Source organism: Neofelis nebulosa, chromosome 3, assembly GCF_028018385.1.
Source record: "Neofelis nebulosa isolate mNeoNeb1 chromosome 3, mNeoNeb1.pri, whole genome shotgun sequence".
In the NCBI taxonomy this organism is placed as follows: domain Eukaryota; kingdom Metazoa; phylum Chordata; class Mammalia; order Carnivora; family Felidae; genus Neofelis; species Neofelis nebulosa.
Window position 1 is genome coordinate 138,552,480 of NC_080784.1, and position 27,736 is coordinate 138,580,215.

Here is a 27,736-nt window from a genome sequence, read left to right on the forward strand (position 1 = left end):
AATCGGGGCCCCTGGGAGGCTCAGTTGGTGGAGTCTGTGACTCTTGATCTCAGGGTTGTGGGTTCAGGCCCCACGTTGGGTGTAGAGATTACTTAAAAATAAAACCTTTAAAAAAAAAGATCAAAGGAAAGAATCAAAGAGTAAGAACATAGGGAAAAAGGATGGGGGGTGCAAAGAACAGAAGAGTAGCTCACCATTTGGGTAACCTGTTTGCACATGTTCCTTTGGGAGCAAATCCATCTAGTTTGATAAGAATGTAAATCATAGCCCTATACCAGACATATGTATAGTGAATTAAAAGATAGTTACCTGGGTGGCTCAGTAGGCTAAGTATCCAAATTCAGCTCAGGTCATGATCTCACAGTTCAAGAGTTTGAGCCCTGCCTCGGGCTCTGTGTTGAAGACTCAGAGGCTGGAGCCTGCTTTAGATTCTGTATCTTCATCCCTCTCTGACCCTCCCCCACTTGTGCTCTGTCTCTCTCAAAAATAAATAACCATTGGGGCACCTGGGTGGCTCAGTCGGTTAAGCGTCCGACTTCAGCTCAGGTCACGATCTTGCGGTCCTTGAGTTCGAGCCCCGCGTCGGGCTCTGGGCTGATGGCTCAGAGCCTGGAGCCTGCTTCCGATTCTGTGTCTCCCTCTCTCTCTGCCCCTCCCCCGTTCATGCTCTGTCTCTCTCTGTCTCAAAAATAAATAAATGTTAAAAAAAAATTTTTTTTAAAGTAAATAAATAACCATTAAAAAAAACTAAAAAGGAAAAAAAAGAGATAGTTGCCTGAGTTCACCCACAAACCAAGTGAAGTTTATGACTTGCTCAAGGCAGAGTCCACAGGGTCAGAGTCCAAATCATCAGGCAAAAAAAAGAAAAAGAAAAAGAAAAGAAAAGAAAAGTGAGAGACTAAGAGAAAAATTACCAGGTGTACTCACAACTGCAAAGAAAAGACCTCCCCCCCCCCCCCACAGCCCCCATTCCCGAAACCAGCCAGGGCGTGCCCAGTTGTGGTTTGAAATAAAGGCAGGAACCAATCAAGTTCTGCTGAGCGTTCAGATTTAAATGTCAACCAATAACAGCTCTGTAACCTCAAAAAAATCCCTAACTTGTTTGTGCCTGTCTATAAAAGAACCTGTAAGATCCTTGCTCGGGGCCTCTTAGCGTCATCGGCAACGAGTGACCTCGAACCGAGGACCGGGTTCAAACCTGCAATAAACGACCCTTGCTGCTTGGCTTTGACTCTGGACTCTGGTGGTTTGTTTTCGGGGGGTCTCTCGAATCGGGGCATATCAAAAAGAAAAGAAAAAACAAACCAAAACTAGCTGTTCATGGTCTCATTTCTCAGATATTCCAGTCCAATATAATCTAACTATGTAATTGATATGGAAAACAAACAATTCTTGTTTATAATAAGAAAAAATTTAACCTTCTTCAGACCAGAAGAGGGTAGAGGTGAGGGAAAATAATGCAACACACATTTAGAAATATATAATTTATTTATATTCACTGTAAGACAGTTTCACATTCGGTACACAGTTACCAGAAGAGATGGAACACTCCCAGAGTTTAACATGGTGTTATATTGCTATCAAACATTGCTTACACTGAGTAAATTGGGAAACACTTATCTTCCCCTTAAAATTTAAGGCTCAGTTTCCGAAAGGTAATTTTACCACTCATTCTTCTGTTTAAAAAACTGGGAACATCCTGAAATAAACCTCAAAGGGGTAGAGGGTGAGGAGCAGCACACATGCCTGGCTCATTCATACCTCCCCTGAAGACAAAGTGATTTTTTTGTTGTTAAAGCCTCCTCCTGTTTGAAAATATGCTTCGGTACAAAATCAAACAAATCCGTAAATGGGAGAGGCACTACGTATAGATCTCTACTGTAACCACAAGGAAACCTTAAAGCTTTACCACCAGTGGCCAGCTAAAAAGTTGTTTATTCAAAACTTGCCTACATACAAGTGCACACACACAGTAACCTGCATTCATCTTTCTTCGGTAAAGCTCACCAAGTAATACTTCTCTTCTAACACACTAGTAAAAAAATATTTACATTTGCTTTCAACTTTCAGATCAAGTGGCACAAATCTGTCCTTTCTCCTAAATAGGATCCTCATTTTTCTTTTCAACCTTGCAGTGGAACACAACCCTGGCAGTAACCTTGAACTGATGTGTACTCCCACTGTTTAAGTGATTGGCGGAGGGGCGGGGTGGGGAGAAGGAGTGAGAAAACGAATCATCTAAAGAGCCTGGGGGATTTTTTTTTGAGAATTGCCATATCAACAAGTTCCAAACACAGTGAGTTCCAAAAGTGTTTTAGAAGCACTTTTTCCTGTACAAATATTTCATTCAATCAACAATGACTTCATCATTTTACACAAGACAGAATCTGTTTAAAGTCAGTAAACTACCTTATAATTCATGAGGCTATTGCTATGACAACAAAAGCCAAAAAGGGCCCCAGATGGGTTCTGCCTCTGGCGTAAAGAGGTAGAGACAATTCATCCTATAGAAAAGATTAACATTAAAAAACAAAAACAGTAAACCAAAACAATACTCCACTCTCCCTCTCACCCCACCAAAAACAACACATTCCATTTCTAGGGGCTAGTTCTGGTAAGCCAAATTTTATCACCAGGGAGGGATTCAGTCTGATTCAAAGAGATCCATTGCCTACAATCATCTTGCTGTAATTCTTCTGCTGCTCTTCCTTAAAGGTGTCCTTCACCTTTGCTCTCTTCAGCCCTCCATCCCTGGGAATAGAAAGGCAAATAAATAAAAGATATTCCCAGCAATGATTTAAAAGCATTTGCTGTTAACACACACTGTGTGGTGCCATGACACTTTAAGTGGCTGGTCAACAATGGGGCAAAGCACATGGGATTTGGAAGCAGAAAGACCAAGATTTCAGTCTCTGTTCTACCACTAACTAAATGTGTGTTACTCTGGGGAAGGAACGATCTCTGATGCTTAATTAAAATATAGAATAATATCTCCACTCAGTTTCCTTTTAGAAGTTAGGGTTGCTAGGGGCGTCTGGGTGCCTCAGTCTTTTAAGCGTCTGACTTAGGCTCAAGTCATGATCTCACAGTCCGTGGGTTCGGGCCTGCATTGGGCTCTGTGCTGACAGCTCAGAGCTTGGAGCCTGCTTGGAATTCTGTATCTCCCTCTCTCTCTGCCCTCCCCCACTCGCACTCTGTCTCTCTCTCAAAAATGAATGACCACTGGAAAAAAAAAAATTAAGAAGTTAGGGTTGCTATATTCAATATTTGGACTTTACATGTTTTTTTTTTAATTTTCTAAACGTTTATTTATTTTTTAGAGAGACAGATTGCAAGCAGGGAGGAGCAGAGAGAGACAGAGACAGAGACAGGGAATCTGAAGCAGACTCCAGGCTCTGAGCTGTCAGCACAGAGCTAGACGCAGGGCTCCAACTCACAAACGGAGAGATCAGGACCTGAGCAGAAGTCAGATGCTTAACCAACTGAGCCACCCAAGGTGCCCCTGGACTTTATATTAAAACTAGGATTGTTGGCCTGTCTTTTTCTGCAAGGAAAGCAAAGTATTGTTTTCTTTCATCCAATCAACCTATGTCTTACTAGAAAACCCATATGGAAAATTTAAGGTACACTCAAATAATGGTGAGGGTACTGTGTATGTACGGGTAAATTCCTTAAAGATAAGTGGGTTAATCATTATTCAAACCAAAGCCTTTCTTCCTTTCTTTCCTATGTCTACATAGGAAGACATATGGAAAATACATAGAAAATATGGGAAAGACATAGGAAAATACAATGAAAAGTTGTATTTTCATTCAAAGCACTACATATTTCAAGCATTAATGATCTCCCATATTACAAAACAGACTCAGAATAAAAACGAACAACAAAATCATAAATTGCATTTAACCAGTCGTTAGTGCCTATGTAAGTAGCATTCCTTAATTCAGAGTCTGTGAATCTTTGAACTCTCTCCACGGTGGTGAAAACACAGAGCTGCCTGGGTTATAAAGGACTCTGCATGCCTTTCCTTCTTTGGTCAACACAAAGGAACAACAAACTGTAAGCTCTGAGAGGAGAACTGGACTATAAGGGGCCACGATCACTCTCCTAATCTAATGTTTTTGATTTTAACTCCTAAGAGCATAGATGGTGAACTTGCTTACCTTATACGGTACCCGTTTAATTTTAACCCAGTTAAACACAAATGTTTACCAAGTGCCTTCTGATGATGATGAATGGATCACAGGTTAGCCTGCAAACTCTGCCATGAGGACAGAACTTGACCTACAAACAGACGCCCGCCTGAACCACTGCAATGTTTTGGCCTCTGAAGTCAAAACCAAGACTCGGCCTGCCAGTGAGTCCTCAACTTAAAAACAGACTAAAGTCCACCCATCTTCCAGGGGCTCAGATGTAGGAAATTTCCATGAAACAAAGTTATAAATTGTTATTAGCTCCCCAGAATTGTCCCCCAAAGCCTCTTTTATCCAGAAGAGCTGCCTCTAACTATTCATAGCACTGATGTGAATTCTGAATAGTAGGAACTAAGGGGGGGGGGGGGGGGGGAGGCAGAAGAAAATCCTTTCTTTCTTTCCTAAGGTCCAAGCCAAAACTGACAAAACAGTTAAAAACATTTGCCCTTGAGCATCCTGACATTATTTTGATGCAACTATCCCAAGCACCCAGGTATCACACACAGCTCTGAGCACCCCAACTGTGACCTGCCCCCTCTAGAGACTTTAAAGTTTTACCCAGTTCCCCTCTGCAATGGCAGCAGACCTGAGCTCCTGAGGATAGCAGCAACCATATGTAAAAACCTGTTTAAGATGATACAACCGAATTCTCATTTAATCTAGGAAAACAGCCATGTAGACATGTTAATTCATACTCAGTGTGTGAATGACAGGTACACCTGAAAAGGCAGTGAGCCTTGCATATGGCCCAATAAAAGGAAATTGAAAAATTCTCAAAATCTGACAGATTTTCTTTAAGCCAATCTGATTGGGATCTGTCCTGTGGCTGACTTCCTTAGGCTGTTGTCTTTCAAGACTTTCTTCCTTTCTTTGGTGTCTGAGGCTACTGATCCCAAACTCCTAGATTTTCATATGGCTTCAGGGCAGGAGGAGGGCTTTGATGTCAGGTGAGAGGAAGGAGAGTAAAGAACTGAAAACAATGAGGAAAGAGGAAGCCAGATCCAGAGTGAACTTGGATTCACTAGGGCATTGATAAACTAGGACATGTGTAATCCTGTCATTTCATGATATTATGATGTCTGTAATTTAGTTTCACCTATTTCAGCTTAGGTAGTGTGATACAAATGTTAGTTTTAACCTATCTTGACCCTAGTCCTGGCCTTAGGGCCAGTCAAGTTGCCCTAAATCAAGAACTCATACTCTGGGGATGATCAGCCAGGCATTTAATTAGAAGACCACCCTCCAAAGGTGTCACTATAAGGCATCAGCTATCTCTGTCTCCCATCAATTTCCCAACCTTTGTTAATTCACATAATGAATTTTAGAAATGGGTTTTCACTACAGAAATGATTGGCTTCCTAATTAGCATAACAGACGCCAGAAACAGGTTTCTTGGGTGAAATTGGTTGTACTCAAGGTATATGAATGGATAAAATATTCTAGAGACATTCCCCACCTTTGCATAAAGGAGTATAAGAACCCAGCAAGCCCTTATTCCAGAGGCTAATTCCTGAGCAGTCCCGGGTCCCTCTGCAGTTGGCTGAACTGGCTGACAACCTGACTCAGTCAAATCCTGCTCCTAGAACATAACTATAATTGCCTTAAGTGAACTTTTCATGCAGTGTTTTCAAAACACCAAAAATGATAAACAGAGGGACTTTATTAAACTTACAGGATTTGAAGTATGAACTGGTTTTTTTTAAGTTTATTTTTTATTTATTTGGGGGGGGGGAGGAGAGAGGGAGAGAGGCAGAGCAGGGGAAGGGGGCAGGGATAAAGAGAAAGAATTCCAAGGAAGCTCTGCACTATAAGCACAGAGCCCAGCACAGGGCCCAGACTTATGAACCATGAGATCATGACCTGAAACAAAATCAAGAGTGGACGATTAACCAACCGAGCCACCCAGGTGCCCCAAAGTTTGAACTGCTTTATGCAAGCTTGCTAACATAATGTCTGTGTGTGTGAGAATTTAATCTCCCACTATAATGTAGGTATATAGTTAACCCTCACTGATACAGACTAAATGTTTATGCCTTCCCGCCCCCGCCCAATTCATATATTGAAGCCCTAACCTCCAATATGATGGTATTTAGAGAAGGAGCCTTTGGGAGGTAATGAGGTTTAGATGAGGTCAGAAGAGTGGTCACTAATCTTCAAGCTAGGATTAATGTCTGTATAAAAAGAGACACCTGTGAGCTTGCTCGCTTCTCTCTCCCCATACTCATACAAAGACGAGATTGTGTGAACACAAGGCAAGAAGGCGGCCATTTGCCAGCCAAAAGGGAGAGAGAGCTCTCACCAGAAACTGACCTTACTGGCACCCCAATCTCAGATTTTCAGCCTTCAGAACTGTGAGAAATAGATTTGTTTTTTAAGTCAACCCCATGTATGGTAGTTTGTTATGGCAGCCCAAGCAGACTACTACACTCCCCTACAACCTTCCTCAAACAAATAAAGAAAAAATTAAATCCAAAGTTTCCATAACTAAAATATTCCACTTATTTCCTTTCAAGTTTTTAAGTTTTCTCTAATTTAGTTATAGCTAGCATTAAATATGAACAAGCCTATAAGTTGCCCCTTGCTTCCAGGGTCCGTTCTCCAACCCCAAATCTATTCTCGTGTTCTTCTTCAGTAAAAGAATGCTAAATTTCAGCTAGACACATGGCCTTCCAGAACAAAGATGGCATTCTCCAGCCTTCTTTGCGGTTGCCGTCATATTACTTGAGTTCTAGCCAATGGATACAAATGGAAGTGGCTGGTCCAACCTATAATGGTAATAATGAGAGGGGTGTCCTTGTTTTAAGTCTTCCCTACTGGCCATTTTCTGGACACATGGAGTAGCTCTGAAGCCATCAGCCTGGACCCGAAAGTGGAAGCACACTGAGGATGGGATACAGAATGAGCTGTTATACGAGCCTGTGCAGCCTGTGTTTAAGCAAGAAGGATAAACTTCTACCTTACTTAAGCCATTGGTATTTAAGTAAACCGCTCTTTCAGCTAAACCTCTGGCTAGCTAGCACAATAAATGACAATACTAAAGACGATTTTTTGGGGGGTGCCTGGGTGGTTGAGTGTCCAACTCTTGATTTCAGCCCAGGTTATGATCCCAGGGTCATGAGATTAAGCCTCATGTCAGGTTCTGCATTGAGCGTGGAGCCTGTGTACGACATTCTTTCTTCCTCTCTCCCTCTCCCCCGCTCGCTCACTATTTCTTTCTCTCAAAATAAACACACTTCTAAAAATAAATAGATAAATAATGCAAAATAAAAGTGATTTTTTTAATGAAAAAGAAATGATAGTACATCTAAAAAATTTCTTACCAGGGAAGCTCAGTCAATCCTCCTTGCACAGCAATAGCAGACTTAACCCTGTTAGCAAACTGGACAGCATCTTCTCCTTCCTGGGGAAAAGAAAATTACAAGTACATCCTGGGAATAGAGTTTTCAAACAATTCTTAAAATATCTCATAATCATTTAGATTTGTTTTAAAATGTAAGAGTCACCTTTTAGCTCAGTTCTGTTCTCAATCATAGCAAATATCATTTGGTCTGCCAAGAAAATGCAGTGCTGTAATGTTTAATTTTTATCGTGTACATATATTATTAGCCTTACCAATATGTAACATTCCATAATATTTGTAGGTTCGCTAAACCAACAGCAAGTATAAAAACCATTATGGAAAAGAGTTTCTGAATATAAAAGAGCCTGACTTGAAGACAGCCAAAATATATTTCGTTTTAAATGACTCGTTTGCTGAGAAAGCAGAAAGGAAGCCCAGCTCTTGCTACTGTGAGGAAGGCAGGCACCCAGGTTTTCAGGGAAAAGTGTTCTCCCCTGGATCTGACTGGATAAAGCACCAAAGACCAGTTGTTATCTATGGATACCTCTCTGGTCATGGGGGGCATGTACCACACGTCACAGACGATGGCCCAGCTGGTCATCATTCGAAGCAGGTAGCTCACCATGTTGTATTTACTACTGTTCCAAAATGCATCCCCAAACTGAGGGTTATACTGGGAAAAAAAAAAAAAAAAAAAAAAGAAGTAAAAGAAAGAAAAAACATTGCAGTCATGAGCTAAGTGATGGCTTATCCACGTTAGTGTTTCCGAGGTGACAGGCCAAACATCTCTACTGAACCCCAAGAGAAAGAGAAGCTACTTTGCTTGATAGAAATGATCAAAAAAGTAAACCAAGCCAGCTAACTCCTCTGACCAGAGCCCCAGAGTGCTGCAATAAGAGAGTTATCCACATGAGTCTTCAGTATCTGTCTCCCACTTCACTGAAATTGAGTGAAAGTAGGCATAGTACCTCTTTTGCTTATTACTGTGTCCTCAGTACTTAATACAATGCCTGGTACACAGTCCCCTGGAACCCGTCTGTATATGTACCAATAGAGACAGAATGATTGAGCAAACAGGGCAAAATGTAAACAGTTGGTGAATCTGAATAAAGAGTATACAAATGCCTTAAGGAAGACCTTATACACAACAGGTCTTTAGAATATGTTGGTTGGCTAAATATCACTAACATAATGGCAACACAATATTTCCACCAACTAACGGTATAACTGTGAGACAAATTACATGACATCTCTGAGACTCAATTTACAAACTGAGAAAGTTTAACTAAAGGTGTGGTTTCTAAACATTCTGGGTTAGCAGCAAATTACCAATCCTTTTCTTCAATTACATCTCATGCAGAATCCCAGGATATAAAACAGATTTGCAAAAAGGAAAAACAGATGTGGAGAAAAGAGATCGTTGGTGCACTGCTGGTGGGGACGTAAATCAGTACAGCCACTATAGAAAACAGCATATGAGAGCGTCCTCAAAAAGTCAAAAATTAGAACTACCATATGATCCAGCAACCTCACTTTTGGGTATGTATCCAATGAAAATGAAAACAAGATCTTGAAGGGATATCCGCCCTCCTATGTTCACTGCAGCATATTTTTCACAATAGCCAAGATATGGAAATAACCTAAGTGTATGTCAACAGATGAATAAAGATGTGGTGTGTGTGTGTGTGTGTGTGTGTGTGTGTGTGTGTGTATACAGATGACATTTGTGACAACACAGATGGACCCTGAAAGCATTATGAGGAGTAAAATAAGTCAGACAGAGAAAGGTAAGTACTGTATAGCCTCATTTATATGTGGAATCTAAAAAAGCTGGACTGATAGAAACAAAGATTAGAAAGGTGGTTACCAGGGCCTGAGGAGGAGAGACGGCACAGTGGAGGAACTGGGGAGATATTGGTCAAAGACAACAGACTTACAGTTATTAAGATAAACAAGTCCTGGGGACCTAATACACAGCATGGTGAATATAGTTAATAACACTGTATATTGTACACCTTAAATTTACACAATGTTATATGTCAACTATATTCCAATAAAGCTGGGGCAGGGGGAAGAGTGTACAAGCACTTGTTATTCTTACAGATTTTAACACTGAAGTTATATCAAAATAAAGTTACCAAGTCATTCCCCTTTTGGGAGCCTCGGGGCGGGGGGGTATATCTGTTTTACCTTAATTGCAACTGGATGTATGGTTCCTCCAATTTCAAAGCTTCCCTTTTTAAACATCATGACTGAAGTATTGTTGATGCAAGTCCCTGCAGAAGGGAGAAAAGGGTATGGTGACTATTTTTAAAGGCAGTTTTTCTCTTTTAAACAAATTTTTAAAAGGAATTATTTTGACACAAAATAAAATATTCAAATCCTAGCAAAATTGGAGTTTACTCTTATTTCACAAATCAATCCCTGCTTAATTAAGTAACTCAACAGTTCTAAGCAAGTTTAAAGACAAACTTTTACTTTGTTATTAAATACTCTGGAGATAAAACTTTTGCACAACAGGTGATAATTTTAATACTTTAAAAAATACTTGAAAAAATTAGGAACACTACCTGTACAAGTTCATTACCCAGAAATAACTTTTAAGATCAAAGAGGCACCATGCCTTCCATCAAATGTCAAAAGAAAGCAAGGGATTATTGGCTCAGAGAAGGCCATCCCATTCCTATAGGACAGCAGAGATCTGGACTAAGAGTGAACTTCTAGAAAAATCCGATGCCTCACATACTTTTGGTGCTGGTTGTTATCAACCATAGCTTGGTAGGCAGTTACCCTTCTTACCTTCAGGAAAGATTAATATGGGTAGTTTTTTCTTATCAGCAATGTGTTCTTTTAGTCTGTGAAGAAAAATAAAGGATCAGAATGCTACCTTTATAAAAATAGAGGTGGGAATCCACTTTGGTGTTTACACTCCACTAGCACAAATATAATTGTATAGCAATAAGGAGGGGGAAAAATAAGACATAAGTAAAGGGAAAAACTCAAGTTGGTCCCTTTCTAAAAAGCATAATGCTATCTGTACTATTTTAAATTTCTCTCATTTCAAAGTGAGCAGTTTTCAGTGCCTTCTGCCTACTCTTAAAATAGAACGCTAGGCAGTCATGTGACATGAGCTCTGGAGTCCCCCGTGTCATATAGTTTGTACCCTTCTCCATGTACTTATATTTCCTCATCTGAAAAATGAGAATACTGATCACTGGATCTGTCAGGCTTATGGCCATCGAGTATAAAGAAATTCCTTAAATGAGTCAGGCTCAGCTTTCCTGTGATATGTAATAGAGATGCCAGAAAGCTGAGAACGATGGAAGTTCTTCCAGGCTTAGGTCCTGTCTCCCCTGCAGCCAGCTTTATATTCCCAACTGCTCACCAGAAACTGGTAAGACTGAGAGAGAGAAATTACAGCTACCCATGTCCCATGCTAAATAATCTCAAACTGGGGAATGGTTTCTCTAACCTTCAACAGATTTCAACAAGTACTTTTCATCTTACTCTTAAAAAAGCATGCCCTACCTTCAAGTTTCTAGAAGCAATAACCAGACGGCCTTCACTTAAAGGCCTCAGGCTTTTTAGCTGTTGTTTCCCAACAAAGGCTTCTGATAGCTCCTCTCAATCCCAAACCCCAGAGATTTCTTCTGTTCCATAAAGAGCATTAGCTCTGCCAGTCTCTTGATGGATTTAAATGATAACAGACATTCAGCAAACAATCAGCCATCTATTTACTCAGCAAACAGTTACCAATTATTTAACTTTCGTGGCAGTAAGTTTTAATTCTGAAAATTCAGTGACTGGACTATACCTAAACCACAGCAATACAAAATGTATGGGATTTCTAATCTCATCCTATAACCCACTATGACTACAGAATTCAAATTTTTAAGAATGTAGCTCAGACAGGTGATTCAGCAAAAAAAAGTCAACCACAAAGAAAACCCCATATATTTTAGGTTTAATCCTTAGTACTGCTCTGCTGTCTTTGCAGGAAGGCCAAGATTTATCAGATTTTATGTTACCCCAAAGAACACCGAGCAATGTCTCTGCTTACCGCTTAGTGACCAGGTGTCGATCTTTCATTTCCGATCGTTCAAACCAGACATGCGGACAAGCCTTCACCATGGCTCTCTGAATAATTCCCATCAATCCACCGTGAACCTGGCCAACCTAGAAGTACCATTAGAAAAAAAGAAAAATGTAAAAGCACAGATATGCAAAGAAAGCTTTTTTTTTTTTTAAAGTACCAGTAAGTTCGTATTCCCCACCAAGAGAAAAGATTGGCCTTCTTCTACTGACTGAAGTTCTTAGTCTAATCAAAAGATATGAATGGCCAGATATAAGCAAAAAGTGTTCTTTAGTAGCACCTTTGAATTTAAACTGTGTTCCTACACTAGTTATAATCTAGCTTTAAAAAGTAAAGGTCTTTCAACTCAGTCAAGATAAGGGAAATGCAAATTAAAACTACACTGAAATACCATTTTTCAATCATCAGACTGACAAGGACTCAAAAGCTTAACAATGCACTCGGAGCCAAGACTATGGAAAATGGCACTCGTACATTGCCTGAGATGGGGGAGATTATAACACCCATAGAAGAAAACTTGGCAGTATCTATCAAAACTACATACACATTTACCCTTCAACTCAGTAATCCCACTTCTGGGAATTTACTCTGAAGATATACCTCCAACAAGATGAAAATACATATACATGAGGTCTTAATTGTAAGATTATTTGTAATTCCAAGATACTGGAAACTACCTAAATATTCAAACTTTAAGAAATCAGATGAATAAACTATGGTACATATATGCAATAGAGTATCATGCAGCTGGGAAAAGAGCAAGGTTGATCTCTATGACTGATAAGGCATGATTTCCAGGAGATACTGGTTGGGGTTCTGGTTTTGGTTTGTTTTTGTTTTTGCCTAATTTAATTTTTTTTAAATTTGAGTATAGTTGACACACAATGGCACCCTAGTTTCAGTTGTACAACATATCACTCAACCCAATGGAAAGTTAGCAGGCTCTACGCTTTTCTAAACTTTGGCTAATATTATAACTGCAGTTACAACAATAAAAAAGCCAACAAAATTCTGAGGCCCTCAGTCACAAATGAGTTTTATTCAACTTTTTGTTGACAGGGACAGAGAACAAATATGGTCCCAGAAACACAAAGTCATAATTAAGTAAGTTGGTTAAAATGCCTGAGCCTCTGCTTTCTCATCTATAACAAAATCTCAGCCTTAATCCCACTGCATTACAGGGAAGGTCACATACAATGCATGTGAATATGCTTGTCCACATAAACGCAAGGAACTGTCATACACCCAGAACTGTACTGGGGTCTACGAAGGATTGTTAACATAAGGGTCCTTGCATGGGCTTTCTAAGAAGCCATAAACATCTTGAAATTATGCACAAAATTGTGCTTGTATGCTCCACATGTATGTCATTGTTTTTCTCAAGAGAGAGTACATAACTATTAACTGATTCCTAACCTAAAAAAGGTTAAGAACCACCAATTCCCATAAGTCTTTTCCTAGAAATAGTTAAAGCTTCCTTGGATTTAGAACAAGCTCCACAACTTAAAGATTAAATGTGGTTGCATGGGGCACCTGCGTGGCTCAGTTGGTTAAGCATTGGACTTTGGCTCAGGCCATGATGTCTTGGTTCCTTAGTTTGAGCCCTACATGGGGCTCTCTGTGGTAACAGCTGGAGCCTGGAGCCTGCTTCAGATTCTGTCTCCCTCTCTCTCTGCCTGCCCCTCCTATGCTCATGCTCTGTCTCTCAATAATAAATAAACATTAAACAAACTTTTTTTTTAAATAAATAAAAAAATGCGGTTTGTACAAGAGTCGTATATCTGAACTTATTGACAGAGAAAGGCAATGTGTTATATATATATTTGTCTTTCTCGTCTGATCTTCATTAAAAAGTCTGATTTTTTTGTTTGCTTGTTTAATTGTATATGACTCCCTGAAGGAAGACAGAACTAATTGGCTGGTAAGGGATTTGCACAGCTCTAAGGAGAAAGACTTTAATGTCTTGAAGTGTTATTGAACATTGCAGGGATTTTAGAAGCAAGATGAAGTCAACTTTGTAAATTCCTATCAAGTTCATGTATGTCTATATTTCACGAAGCTAAATTTTTTACCATCTTTTTTTTAAAAAAGAGATTGATCCATTTATTCATTTTTATTTTTTAAAGATTTTTTTTTTCTTTTTAATAATCTTTCCACTCAAGGTGGGGCTGGAACTTACAACCCTGAGATCAAGAGTCTCACACTCCACCGAGTCTCATACTCCAGCCAAGTGTCCCCAATTTTCTATTACCTTAAATATAATGGCTCTTTTCTTTCTTTTTCTTGCCCCATATAGTCCTCATTTAATGTGTTATATAATTCATACAGCTATCGTAGTATAACCGAGTCACTTTCTAATATAAAACTTTCTAATTTGTGCCAAAATAAATTAAAAGTTTGAACAATCCACAAATCATGCAATTACTTGAACTATCAATGAGCTGCTCTTACCATAGCATAGCATCCATCTGTTGTCAAGATCAAAACATCTATTGGAGAAGTATGGTTGGCAACACAAATGCCTCCCTTCTGGGGTCTGTACTGTCTGCAATTACAAACAGTGGTAAATACTATACCCTGGAAAAGAGCCACTATTCTGCAGCATGTAGAGATTCATCCTATTTTACTTTAAAAAGTACATTAAAAGTACAGTTTCAAAGTATATGGGCTCATCTTAAAAGGTTATTTCTAGGCAGTATGATGGGAGTGGGGTAAGAGTAGATAGAGAAGAAGGGGCCCATGACTTTCCCTTTATATATATTTACATTGTTTTTTTGTAATGATCATATTTTCCTTTTATAATGAAAGGAATTACTTCCTTTAATTTAAATTAAAGTAATTTAAATTAAATTACTTAATTTAAAAATATTAGATTGAATTACAAAGATTCCACAACTTTAATATTGTGATATGTAAGTTTCACATATTTTATAAGTATTTTCATATTATTCCACTCTTTAAATGCATCACTTTTAGTAGCTTCACAATGACCCAAAAAGTAAATTTACTATAGTTTCCTCCCTCTTATCCCCCTAAAGCAGAGGCTGGTAACTTCTCCTACTGAGGGCCATAATAAATATTTTAGGTTTTGCAAGCCAGCCAATCCCTGTCAAAACTACCGGATTCTGCTATTTGGGCACAAAGGCAGTCACAGACAATATATAAATGAATAAGTTTCAATAAAACTTCATTTACAGAAAACAGATGGCAGGCCACATTTGGCCTCCAGCCCCATAGTTTGCCGACCTTTATCTTAAAGTTCAACCAGTATTTGATATTAATGAAGCAAAGTAGTTTTTGTTGGCCCTATACAAAGAAGAAAGGCAACCAAATGCATAACAACTTTAGCATGTTTTCTTTAAAATTAGAAGTAATTCGGGGCGCCTGGGTGGCTCAGTCGGTTAAGCGTCCAACTTCAGCTCAGGTCACGATCTCACCGTCCGTGAGTTCGAGCCCCGCGACGGGCTCTGGGCTGATGGCTCAGAGCCGGGAGCCTGCTTCCGATTCTGTGTCTCCCTCTCTCTCTGCCCCTCCCCCGTTCATGCTCTCTCTGCCTCAAAAATAAATAAACGTTAAAATAAATAAATAAATAAATAAATAAATAAAATTAGAAGTAATTCTATATATAATAAGTTACGAACTCTCTATGTAATTAAAGCACCTTTTCTGTAGATAGTATCTCTTCTTGATCACAGTTCTATCAAAGCATTTTCTTCTACTTTTCACCCCAAAACTCACAGCTCAATGAAAAAATCATGTAATTTTAGAAACTTAAGGGGCCTCTCAATGTTGGTAACACATGGTAAAGCCAAATGAGAAAATGTTTCCCTTCTACAAATGAGACAGAAAGACCCAGTCAGAAAAAAAAAAAAAAAAAAAAAAAAGAGAAAGAGAGAGAGAACTTTTAAAAAAATGAGATTAAACGTAAAAAAATAAAACTGAGTTAACAGAAAAGTAATTAAAACAACCAAAATTACTTCAATCAGCTAACAAGTTAGCTACCACTACCTCTACCCTCTACAGTTAGGGGTGAGGGAAGCAAAGTGTGGGTGTTCTGTCTCAAGGCTCAGTTACAGAATTTCAGAAGCAGCCGGACTGAGACTGGAAACCAGGCCTCAAGACTCGAAGGCCAGTCCTCCTTCCTCCACACTACAGGCCTGTCAACTTCATGGCTTTTAATATGGACAGACCCAGTTCACAACCTGACTCTGCCACGTGCCAGGCATGTGACCCTAGACAACCAATCCCAGGGCTCCCAGCTCTTCACCTGTAAAACAGGACACCAGTGTCTCTCTCATAGGATGGCCTATGAGAAGCTCGGGCCTGGCTGCACACCATAAATGCCCAATTTTTGTTTTTTGTTTTTATGTTTTTTCATTATTTTTGAGAGGTGGGGGAGGAGGGACAAAGAGCCTTAAGTGGGGCTCAAGCTCACAAACCATGAGATCATGACCTGAGCCAAAGTCGGACGCTTAATGGGCTGAGCCACCCAGGCACCCCTGCCCAATTTTTAAGTGTCATCACATGTCTATTATTATGTTCCTTCTGCAAATGGATGGCTTTTTAAAAGGTTTTCGGGCAAAACTGTTATGTCTGTGACACTCTAAGAAGCAAGAATGAACACACTGGAAGGACTTTCATTTCATCTGCTTCCTCCACCTGCTACTGTCAGTCATGGGCTGGACTTCCTGAACAGAAAGGCAGAAGGAAGCAGGCACACACTCACTTGTTATGGTAATGAATGGTACCAGAGAGGGCTCGCACACAGATCCGGCAGCAAGTCAGGTGAACCAGTTCACTCAGCCAGTTTTTGAGGCTGAAAAAAAGAGGAAACATTTTATGGTGCAGTTCTGGGCACTGCTAAGAGACAATAGAATAAAAACTTCAATGTGCTCCTTCACAGCAGCATACTGTGTTCTGAAACACAAGCACAGTTCAACTCTTAAAGTCTCATTGACGCATTAGGACAAAATTCTAATGGAAAATAGCTCCTGCCCTACTAGACTATCATGATAAATGCCTGACCAAGATTAGCTGAAGCTTCTCTGGTCTCAGCCTGATTAGCCTGACTGGATGATAACGCTCTCGTGGTTTCCTTGAGTCCCTCACTCTATTTTCTTTTCTTCATTTCCCCTTTGAAAAACAATTTCTTAGGATTTATATGAAAGTGTGGTGGCAAATCAGATGAAGACTATGAATACGAAGTAAGCAAAATTTTAATAAGTGTGATGAGGCCATAAATTTGATGCAATACATAGGAATCAAATATTCTTTTATGAGGATAAGGCCAAGAAAAGGGACGATCCTATTTATGGCTGGGTGGAGGCAAACATTTCACCTGCCATCTGGAAGCTGCCCAACCAGTGTAGTTCCCAATACCAACAAACTGATCCCAATGAAAGCCAAGGTAACCCTGAAAAAGAAAAGAAAAGGTAATGTGAAAGTTAGTTGAATAGCAGCAGTAGAGGGAAATAACCTGAAAATTCATAAATAATTACATTGTAAATAAGTTGCGAAACATGTATGGCAGTGCCATTAAAAAGAATCAGGTAGGGGCACCTAGGTGGCTCCATCAGTTAAGCATCTGACTTCGGCTTGTGAGTTAGAGCCCTGCATCAGGCTCTGTGCTGACAGCTCAGAGCCTGGAGCCTGCTTCAAATTCTGTCTCCCTCTCTCTCTGCCCCTCCCCACCCCCAACTCATGCTGTCTCTGTCTCTCTCTCTGAAAAATAAATAAACATTAAAAAATTAAAAAAAAAAAAAAAGAATCAAGTAAATCTATAGATTCTGACATGGGAGAATGGTCCTTGGTACTTTTGAGAAAAGAAAAGCAAAATTAATTTCAAAATAATATGTAGAGTATGATAACCATTTTCAAAACAACAGCAAGCATATAACTAGTTGATAGATGCATAGAGAAGGCTTGGAAATTTATTTATAAAGCTATCAAATTCAATCTATGTAATCACCAAAGGGTTAAGTGGGTTAGTGACAAGAATAAATTTAAAGGCTTGCCCCTTTTGCTTTTCAGAATTATTTTAATTTTCAAAAATATATTCATATTAACTAACATCTTATACAATAAAAAGTTTTATGTTGTATAAAGGAGTCACGTCAGGTTGAAAGGAGTTATCTAATTCTGTTCAGGATACATTGGTGGGCATACTGTGGGTGTAAAAGAAAATATTTTCCAAAGGTATGAAAGTAACTTGTTTTTCTGTGTTTTTTCATGATGGAGGGAGGTACAATTCAAATTTTTCTCAAGGGAATTTAAAATTTATAGCAAATCGCAAGAAAAGCTCTTTCATATTAAGAACACCAAATTATATCACCATGTAGAAATTCTTTAATGCAGACCTTTGTCCCTTTGCATGTTTGTGTTAACTCACATCTAATCTCCACGAAGACACTTTCTCAGTTTTGAAAAGTGCTTTTAATATACATTCTAATCACTTCAGAAAGAAAATAGTCACCTTTAGAAATGTAAGTAGGATTAACCCAAAAAGAAAAAATTGAGATTTAAAATCTTTCAAAATAAGGGGGACTTCCTTATAAACACCTTCTTAAGGTGTGAAACCTTGTTGAAGTCTTATTTTAAGACCTTTTGACAGAACAATTTGAAGTTCAGATTCCATTTTCTTTCGATGCCACATTTTCATGCCAGCACTGATGCAATAACTAAATCACTGCTTAATCTCATTCACCAATTATGCAAAAGTTTTAAAAGAACGTTTTGCTATCCTGCTGTAATGGCAATCATTTGTTCCTATACATTAAGTCAGAAGGGCCTTACATTTTAACATGTTTCATAATTGGGTTCAAAACTATTGAAAGCTTTTATTTGCTTGATGAACAGGCCAAAAAATTCTGTTTTCCAATTTAAGAGAGCCAACATGAGAGTTCTCATAGATGACACAAGGTTTCAGTCACAACCTGTTTTTTATAAGAGTTCTACTGAGACACAAGTTACATATCATACAATTTACCCCTTTAAAGGGTTCAGTGGTTTGGGGCCTATTCACAGAGTTGTGCAAACATCAACATAATCAATTTTAGCACAGTCTGCTTTTTGAGTGTTCACTTTGTAGCAACAGCTCATCTTATAAAGCATTTTCAGAGCAATTCTTTCACACTGAAGAGTATGTACTAAGTAGGAGTCTCAATTCTGCCATTTCTTCCTGTTCCTGGGTGCTTACATTACTGGATTATCCTACACCTGCTTTCTTCACAAGAATCTTTTATGTTATTTCTTTAGTTTGTGAGTGTTATTTAAATGTAACTAGATAACAGAATCATAATACCATTTGCTGGCAGCCACAGCAGCCAAAAGCTAACCAACAAATGAGGGCATCTCAAATACTCTGTGTGGCAAAATCCTCACTTTTTTACCACGTTGCCTTAGATACAGTGAATGACTCATGGGACAAGTGGAGATATAAGAGCTAATCTATATACTCTACTTTATTGAAGTTTCATTCCTTTTTAAGAATAAAAACAGAATAGGGGCGCCTGGGTGGCTCAGTCAGTTAAACGTCCAACTTCGGCTCAGGTCATGATCTTGCAGTCGGTGAATTTGAGGCCCACATCGGGCTCTGTGCTGACAGCTCAGAACCTGGAGCCTGGTTTGGATTCTGTGTCCCCCTCCCTATCTCTCTGCCCATCCCCTGCTCGTGCTCTGTCTCACTCTGTCTCTCAAAAATAAATAAGTATTAAAAAACTTAAAAGAAAAAGAACAAAAAACAATAAATGGAATTTCTAATTATAAATAGACTAGAAATCTCTAATAAATAAAAGTTCATGCATGTATACCAGTGGATAGTCTTGTGCATGCTCAGAGTACATGAACCCCAGTTTGGGAACACCGGTTTAAGGTTGAAGGAAAAGTAGATGTGAAATCCTGAATTTCACTTTGTTATCACAGCTGAAATGATTCCCAAAAGACAAACCATGCCCCAACTGGCAACATGGGCACGTGCACACACACATACACACACACACACACACACACACACACACACAATGTACCTTTGTACTCTTTGTACTCTTGTAATAGACCTAAATGAGGCAAATATAGGCCACCCGAGGGATGGTAAAAAAGTTTCAACTCATGTGCCCATTTAAGGTGGCTGATAGCAACTATCTGGAAAACTCTATTGAGAGGATGCCAAGGCTGTGTCGAGGGAAAGCAAACAAGACGATCAATAGCAATATTGTGACTGGTACACATGCCTACAACCTCCCATCACCATGCTGAATACACCTTGGCTACTCATGCTCCTTCCCACTGCGCAGTGTCACTTCTGCTAATCTTATGTTCCACACTGTGGTTCCAGTAAACTGGACCTGAAGGTACCTCCTACCTCAGTCAGCATTCAAACTTAGAACCAGAAGGGGACACAGGTGGGGGAAATTTTAATAAGGAAAGTGAGGGGCAGCTGGGTGGCCCAGTTGGCTAAGTGCCCAACTCTTGAGTTTGGCTCGGATCATGATCTCACAGTTCATGGGTTCAAGCTCTGTGCTGACAGCATGGAGCTTGCTTGGGATTCTCTCTTTCCCTCTCTCTCTGCTCCCCGCAAAGGGAAGGGAAAGGTAGGGAAGGGTAAGGAAGGGAAGGGGAAAAAAGAAAAGACAGAAAGAAAGAAAAAAGAAAGAAAGAAAGAAAGAAAGAAAGAAAGAAAGAAAGAAAGAAAGAAAGAAAGAAAGAAAAGTGAGTAATCATAATGGAACTGGATGGAACAAATTCAGTCTTCTGAATGGCTCTCTCCCATGTGGTAACCACTCTCAGAAATTTTTTTCTCTCCTGGGCAACTGTGAACTGCTAAAGACTAGCAAAGAAAGGCAGTTATAGTTTGGTTGACACTCTGGTGAATCCAAAACTATAAATCTTCTCTCTTCTTTTTTCTACTTCCCTTTCTATCCATCCTCAAATTATTTATGACCGAAAGAACAACATGGATCCAGACTGATACATAGTAGATTCTGAAAAACACTTCCATTTGGGAAAAAATGTGAAAGGAGAATAGATACTTAACATGTTCCTGTGGAGGTCACATTTGGTGGTGTTTTGCAGGTGTGAAGGGGTGGGATTAGTACCATACTACTCTCATGGGACATGATTTACATGTCCCGATATACATGATTAAAAAGAAAGCCGAACCAATTATACCATCAAATTACTGGGCAGGAGACATACCTCAGGGGTAGTAGGACGCAGTAGCGTACTATGACGCCCAGTACCCACACCATGGTGAGCCGCAGACTGATGTAATGGAAATTTACATTGGTCCTTGTGAGGAGATTCCACGACACTAGCTCCTCTGAGGAGAACCTCTGGGTCACTTCATCTTCCACAATGGCTTCCAAGCCCTTCTTGGAGAAATAGAACACGTCAGACAGCTCAAAGTCCCTTCCTCGCAGACCAGAGAGCCCTTTTTCCATGGGTGACTCATCTCTTTGGATAATACCTTAAAAGAAAGCATCAGAACATGAGAAAATGCCATAGGACACAAGAACTGACCAATGAGGCAACTTTGTACAGAAGACAAATAAACAGATTTAATGGGTAACACGAAGCAGATTTCAAAAATAAAAGACAAGCAACCACAGTGGGAAAAGAGGTGAAATCACTGAGTCTGCATGAAATGGACTCTACCGAATGACTTCAATTCACTACTGGTCCTCAGTAGCCTTTTTCTTGTTGCATTTCCTCCCTCCACACCGCTAGTGAACAAACTCTCCAGTATAGAACTAGACTGTGTGAAAATAAAACCTTCTGTTTACCCCTGATAAAAACCATAAAACCAAAATGCAAGCAAAGTGGCAAAAGGTCTTTACCACAATTGGCAAAAGGCTGCTGTCTTTAATATGCAAAAATTATTTAATAAGAAAATCAGTCTCCTGTGAAAAAGTGAGCAAAGTTCATGAACTGAATTCATGGAAACATTAATAGTTAAGATAATCAGAAATGTAGGCAAGAGTGTTCACTGTAGCATTTTCCATTATAATCGATCCAGACAATGAGATATAATGCATCTAATAAATACCCTAGTTAATAAATACTCTAATGTTAAGTGAAAAAAGGCAAGATCTAAAACTATAGTTCGATCTAACTCTGAAATATATATGCATAGAAAAAATGTCAAGAAGGCCACATTAAGCAGTTATCTCTGGGCAATACGACTAGATTTTCCTCCTTAAACAGTAATTGTATTTCCCATAAGGAAAATAATTCAAAGATTTTTAAGGTACCATAAATTTCATAAGTTGAAAAAATGACTACTGTCACCCAGTTTAACTACTAAGTGAGAGTCATAGATGAGATCTTTGAATAAAGAGTAGTTACACACACAGTGACAAGACCATCTGATTGCCCCTCTGGGGTGTGCCGCAAAGGAATTTACCTCCCAAAGTAGAAAAGTCTTTTCTTTTGAGATGGAGATTAAGAGGTTAAATTCCCTGAAAGAAGATCCCTTTTGATTGTCTCACTTTCCAGTTTACTGGGAAACCAGTGAGGAGAGTGAAGAGTGCTATATTACTTAACCCCTGGAGAACAAGTGCATACATCCATAGATGAAGAGGTGATATATCAGTTTTTTGAAGGAATGGAAGCATAAGGCACTGGAGTAGAAAGTAAAGAGGACCTGGAGTCCAAGGTCAAGTTCTGTTTAGGACAAAAACGGCTCTGTGACTGTATAAACAGACAAGTCACCTAAGTTGGTGTCCTCCTTTACAAAATAGGGGGTGGGAAAAGTTTTAGTTTCCTTACAGGACTCAAGTTACACGATTTTCCTTTTGGGTTTTTTGGGTGGTTTTTCTTTGTTTTTTTTTTTGTTTGTTTGTTTGTTTGGTTTTTGCCAACATGCAAACTAATCACCTTAAATTAGAGCAATAAAGCAAGTTCTGAGATGATTAGATTATCTTTTCCAGCCATCAAGTCTAAGTGGTTTAACCTTTCTTCACCATCTCTGAAAAGGATTTGATTCCTATTAGAGGATGAACCAAGACAGCGTCACTGGTGAACTACCCTCTTGCTCTGTGAACACTGCAATACCACTCAGAGCAGCTTACTCAATCCAAGTACTGAACAATATTTAGCGGGGCAAGAATTTCATTATTTAGCAATATATAGGGTTTTTGTGGGTTTCTTTTTTTTTTTTAATTAAAAAAAAATACCTCTAGAAGAGTAGGGAGAACAAGCTATTCAGCAAATCTCAGAATGAAACACACTGGAGACAAGTGGACAGCCCTTCTAAACATAATGTTTTTTAGAGGGGCCAGAGATAAAATTTCAAGTTTGAGTTGCCTCATTTAACTGAGCGAGGAGAGAGATCTGTAAAGAGGAGCCAGCCCCCAGCACTTATCCACTTGATGTGCAATATTCTCTCTGCCCCCCTGACCTACTTAATTTTGTGGAGCTCAAATAAAATATAACTCAATGTTATATTTTTGTTAAGCCTTTCTTTTTAAGTTTATTCATTTATTTTCAAGAGAGAGCGAGCACAGGTGGAGGAGGGACAGAGAGAGGGAGACACAGAATCTGAAGCAGACTGCAGGCTTCAAGCTGTCAGCTCAGAGCCCAAAGTGGGGCTCAAACCCATGAACTAAACTGTAAGATCATGACCTGAGCCGAAGTCGGATGCTTAACTGACTAAGCCACCCAGGCACTCCTTGTTAAGCCTCTTTCAAAAGTATGTGGGTGACTACAATGCATCTAATTGACTAAGGATTAATTTCCAGAATATGTTAAGACATACAAGGGGTGCCTGAGTGGCTCAGTCAGTTAAGCGTCGGACTTTTGGTTTGGGCTCAGATCACGATCTCACGGTTTAGAGTTCGAGCCCCACATTGGGGTAAGAGCTGACACCGCAGAGCCTGCTTGGGATTCTCTCTCTCTCCCTCTCTGCCCCTCCCCGACTCGTGCACTTTGTCTCTCAAAATAAGTACACACACTTAAAAAAGAGAAGACATAAAAAAAAATAAGAGAAAGTTTTAAAAATATGTGGCAAACAATTCATAAAGAGTAAGCCTTAATGACTACACATTTTAAAAGATGTTCAACTCCACTATAAGCAGAGAAACACAAACAAAAACCACAATGAAATGCTATTTCATACCCATAAAGATTAATACAAATTTTAAATTGAATAGTATCCAGTGTTGGTGAAAATTTGGAAAACAATTTGGTACCACCTAGTAAATTTAAAGAAATTCGTAGCCCAAGACCCAGCAATTCTCCTTCCAGGTATACCTCAGGAAGACTTTTGTTCAATAATATCAAATCTACAGAAAAGTTGCAACAATAGTTCACTTTACCCAGATTCATAAATTGCTAACATTTTGTCACATTTGCTTTAGTGTTCTATCTCTAGATATATGTAAAATGATACTTTTTCTTGGACCACTTGAGAACAAATTGCAGGCATCATGCCCTTTACCCCTAATATTTCAGCATTGATTTCCTCAACACATGAAGTTTTACTTACTTAACCACAGTACAACTGTCAAAATCAGGAAAGTGGACATTACTACAATACTAGCACAAATGTACAGCCCTTTTCGAATTTTGACAATGGTCCCAGTAATATCCTTCATATCATTTTTTCTGGCCCAAGATTCAACCAAGGATCATACATGATATGTACATGTCATCTCTGTAGTGTCCTAATTATATGAAAAAGTTCCTCAGCCTTTCTTTGTTTTTCAAGATATTGACGTTTTTAGGACTACAAACCATTTATTTTGTAGACGGTCTCAATCTGGGTTAATCTGATGTCTCCTCATGGTTAGAGGCATGTTGTACACTTTAGGCAGAAATACTATATGAACAATGTATCCTCCATGCGTCACACTGGGAACATGTGATATCTGTCCCACGATTAATCACCTGTTCCTTTGACCACTTGGTTTTAGATAGTTATTACTAGGTTTCTCTACTATAAAGTTACTATTTTTGTCTTTTTGATTAGTAAGTGGAGAATTATTATTGATAAGTATGTATAAAGGAGAGACTATGGAAATATTGAGACTATGGAAATGTTTGAGACCATGGAAATATCCTGCTCTTCAAACCTTCACCCAATATTAGCAGCTATTAATGGTCCTTCCTGAATAAATTGGTACTATGTGTATTCTAAAATGGTATTTTCTCACTCCTTCCACATGTATTATCTGGCATCCCACCTTAAAGAAGAGCTTTTCCCTCATGCTTGAGGGATTCTTATAAAATTGTGCAAAGTAGACATATATAAGAACATCTGCCACACTGTGTGCAATAGCAAAATAGCGGAATCAATCTAAAGGTACATAAGATAGATAGATAGCAATGTATTAAAATATCAAATCATTATGTTGTACACCTAAAACTTACTGTTGTGTTAATTATACCTCAATAAAAATAAATACTAAAAGGCAGTTCATATAAAAAAGAGATGGATACATACAGTGCATACTACACAAGAGCTAAAAAAATTAACTAGAACAATTACTCCCTTAGGTAATTTGCAAACATCAGCAGGAACAAACAACTCAGAATGATATGTGGAAGGTGATATTTTTATAGAGCTTGAATAATGCAAAACAATAAATACTATGTATCATTTAAAGATATATGCATGTATAGGGGGAATATGAAAAGATGCATAAAAATAATAAACATTAAAATCAGAGTAATAGTTTCAGGGGTTGACAGGGGAATGGAATCAGGGAGGGATACACCAAAGAACTGTATTGTTTCTGTAAAGTTTTATTTATTAAACTAAGTAGTGGCTACACATGTGCTATACCCCCCCCAAAAAAAAGTTACGTGAAACTGAAGATTTTTCCTAAGATAAAGATCTATATTATAAGAAAGCAGGTACCAGCTTAGAAGCTCTTTAATAAGGCACACAAAATATGAAAATGGGTATTATTTTAAAATTAGATGTCAAAAGCAGCACTACTAAATACGTAATATTACCTCCTTCCTGAATTATATTGACTACGATGGTCAGAAACACTGATTCAATTTACCCTAGGTATATCTTCTGAGAGGAAAAAAAATATTTAATTCAATCAACACATAGGGGATACTTACTCTGTATCAGGCATCAAAGTACACATTAGAAAGAAAAAGAGGAAATATTTCTTTTGGCACGAAGACACATTTATAAATAGACTGAAAGTCTTCAAAATATAGATTAAAAATACATACTGGATTTAACTAGCACAGACACAATTTTGACATCAGTTTTTATTGTCATTAAGGAAACCTAGTTATCACCAACAAATTAGTCCTGATCCTTCAGGATCCTTCATAAACTGATGAGACCCTGATTCTAGGAAGTATTTCCTTTTGTTTCATAAATCAAAACAGTAAGGCCATAAACGTTTGAACTTTGTCCTAATACTGAACGCTTTGGCCAACCCAACAAGGTTCATGCTTGAATGAAAATAAAATGAAAAAACTACCTCTATCTAATGCAAGAGATTAATTGCACAAGCTGCCCTGTGCCCTGTGCCCTCAGCAAGTCATGGTACATAAATAATCAGCTACAAAAGTCCTGTTATATGGAGGCTAAAGTTAAAACCATCTCAAATATAATTAACTCTAAATTAGCTGAGCGAACTCTTGGAATGACTGCCCATTTATAAATCACAGTAGTTTTTCAATCCTCTAGTTGTGAAGCATGTTTCTAAGTCAGCAGTTAGGGAAAATTAGGGCCCACTACAGACCAAAAGTGTATACAATGGACTTTATACAGAGAAGTTGATCTTTAATCTACAAATGGGCTATATTCCAAAAGTCAGAAGCTTAGAGTTCAAAACACACTCTCACCTGGAAACTTGAAGTGAACTAATCTGTTTGAGCTAGAATCCTATCCAATCATAAACCCAACTAACTCCATAGGTGATCATATACTAGTAATACCATGAAGTAGAAATCTCTTTTAGCACTGTTTCTACCAGAATTTTTTAAATTAAACCTGGTTTGGGGGCACCTGGGTGGCTCAGTCAGTTAAGAGTCTGACTTCAGCTCAGGTCATGATCTCACTGTTTCTGAGTTCAAGCCCTTTGTTGGGCTCTGTGCTGACAGCTCCCAGCCTGAAGCCTGTTTGGGATTCTCTCTCTCTCTCTCTCTCTCTCTCTCTCTGCCCTTCCCCCACTTGCATGCGTGCTCTCTCTCAAAAATAAATAAACATTTAAAACAATTATTTATTTTTGAGAAAGAGAGAGACAGAGCACAAGCAAGGGAGAGGCAGAGAAGGAGACACAGAATCCAAAGCAGGCTCCAGGCTTGGAGCTGTCAGCACAGAGCCTGAGGCAGGGCTCGAACCCACAAGCTATGAGACCAAAATTGGACACTTAAACAACTGAGCCACCCAGGCGCCCTCCAAAAAAATTTTTTTAAGAAAATAAATTAAATCTGGTTTGGAATTAACAAAAATATACTTCCTTATCCTGTAGTGACTTAGAGGGGACACTGGGAAACTTTCAGGGATACTGATAATGTTCTTTTTCTTGATCTAAATGAGAGATACATGAATAAATTGACTTTGGGAAATTAATTAACTTGTACATTTATAATTTTACACTCTTGCCTATGTATGTTAAGTTTCAATTAAAAAAAATTTTACTTGCGATCTGCTGTACAATATTGCCTATAGTTAACAATATTGTATTATACACTTAAAAATAATGTTAAAGGGATAGATCTCATGTTAAGTGTTCTTACCACAGTTTAAAAAAAATAAAATGGGGGGCACCTGGGTGGCTCAGTGGGTTAAGCGCCAGGCTTTGGCTCAGGTCACGAACTCGCGGTTCGTGAATTCGAGCCCCATGTCGGGCTCTGTGCTGACAGCTCAGAGCCTGGAGCCTGCTTCGGGTTCTGTGTCTCCTCCTCTCTCTCTGCCCCTCCCCTGCTCATGCTCTGTCTCTATTTCTCAAGAATAAATAAACTTAAAAAAAAAATTAAAAAAAATAAAAAGAAAAAGAAAGAAAGAAAGAAAGAAAGAAAGAAAGAAAGAAAGAAAGAAAGAAAGAAAGAAAGAAAGAATGAATGAATTGGGGGCACCTGAGTGGCTCAGTTGGTTAAGCATCTGATTCTTGATTTCATTTCAGGTCATGATCTCACAGT

At 38.8% G+C, this 27,736-nt stretch overlaps 1 protein-coding gene across 3 annotated transcripts in view; it reads right to left on the reverse strand.

Annotated features, from left to right (window-relative positions):
- Positions 1–1,469: 1,469 nt before the first annotated feature.
- Positions 1,470–27,736, reverse strand: part of GPAT3 (glycerol-3-phosphate acyltransferase 3) — a 62,344-nt gene continuing 36,077 nt past the window's right edge. For 2 of the 3 annotated variants that reach the window (XM_058722013.1, XM_058722012.1), the window contains exons 4-13: positions 20,819–21,089; positions 16,965–17,039; positions 16,353–16,442; positions 14,078–14,171; positions 11,594–11,709; positions 10,333–10,388; positions 9,724–9,809; positions 8,078–8,206; positions 7,514–7,593; positions 1,470–2,751 (exon numbers count right to left, since the gene is read on the reverse strand). In XM_058722013.1, the coding sequence (XP_058577996.1) occupies positions 2,655–2,751; positions 7,514–7,593; positions 8,078–8,206; positions 9,724–9,809; positions 10,333–10,388; positions 11,594–11,709; positions 14,078–14,171; positions 16,353–16,442; positions 16,965–17,039; positions 20,819–21,089 (1,094 nt within the window). In that variant the 3' untranslated portion in view covers positions 1,470–2,654. The remainder of the gene's footprint in view (positions 2,752–7,513; positions 7,594–8,077; positions 8,207–9,723; positions 9,810–10,332; positions 10,389–11,593; positions 11,710–14,077; positions 14,172–16,352; positions 16,443–16,964; positions 17,040–20,818; positions 21,090–27,736) is intronic. The other variant, XM_058722015.1, reaches the window with a different exon arrangement.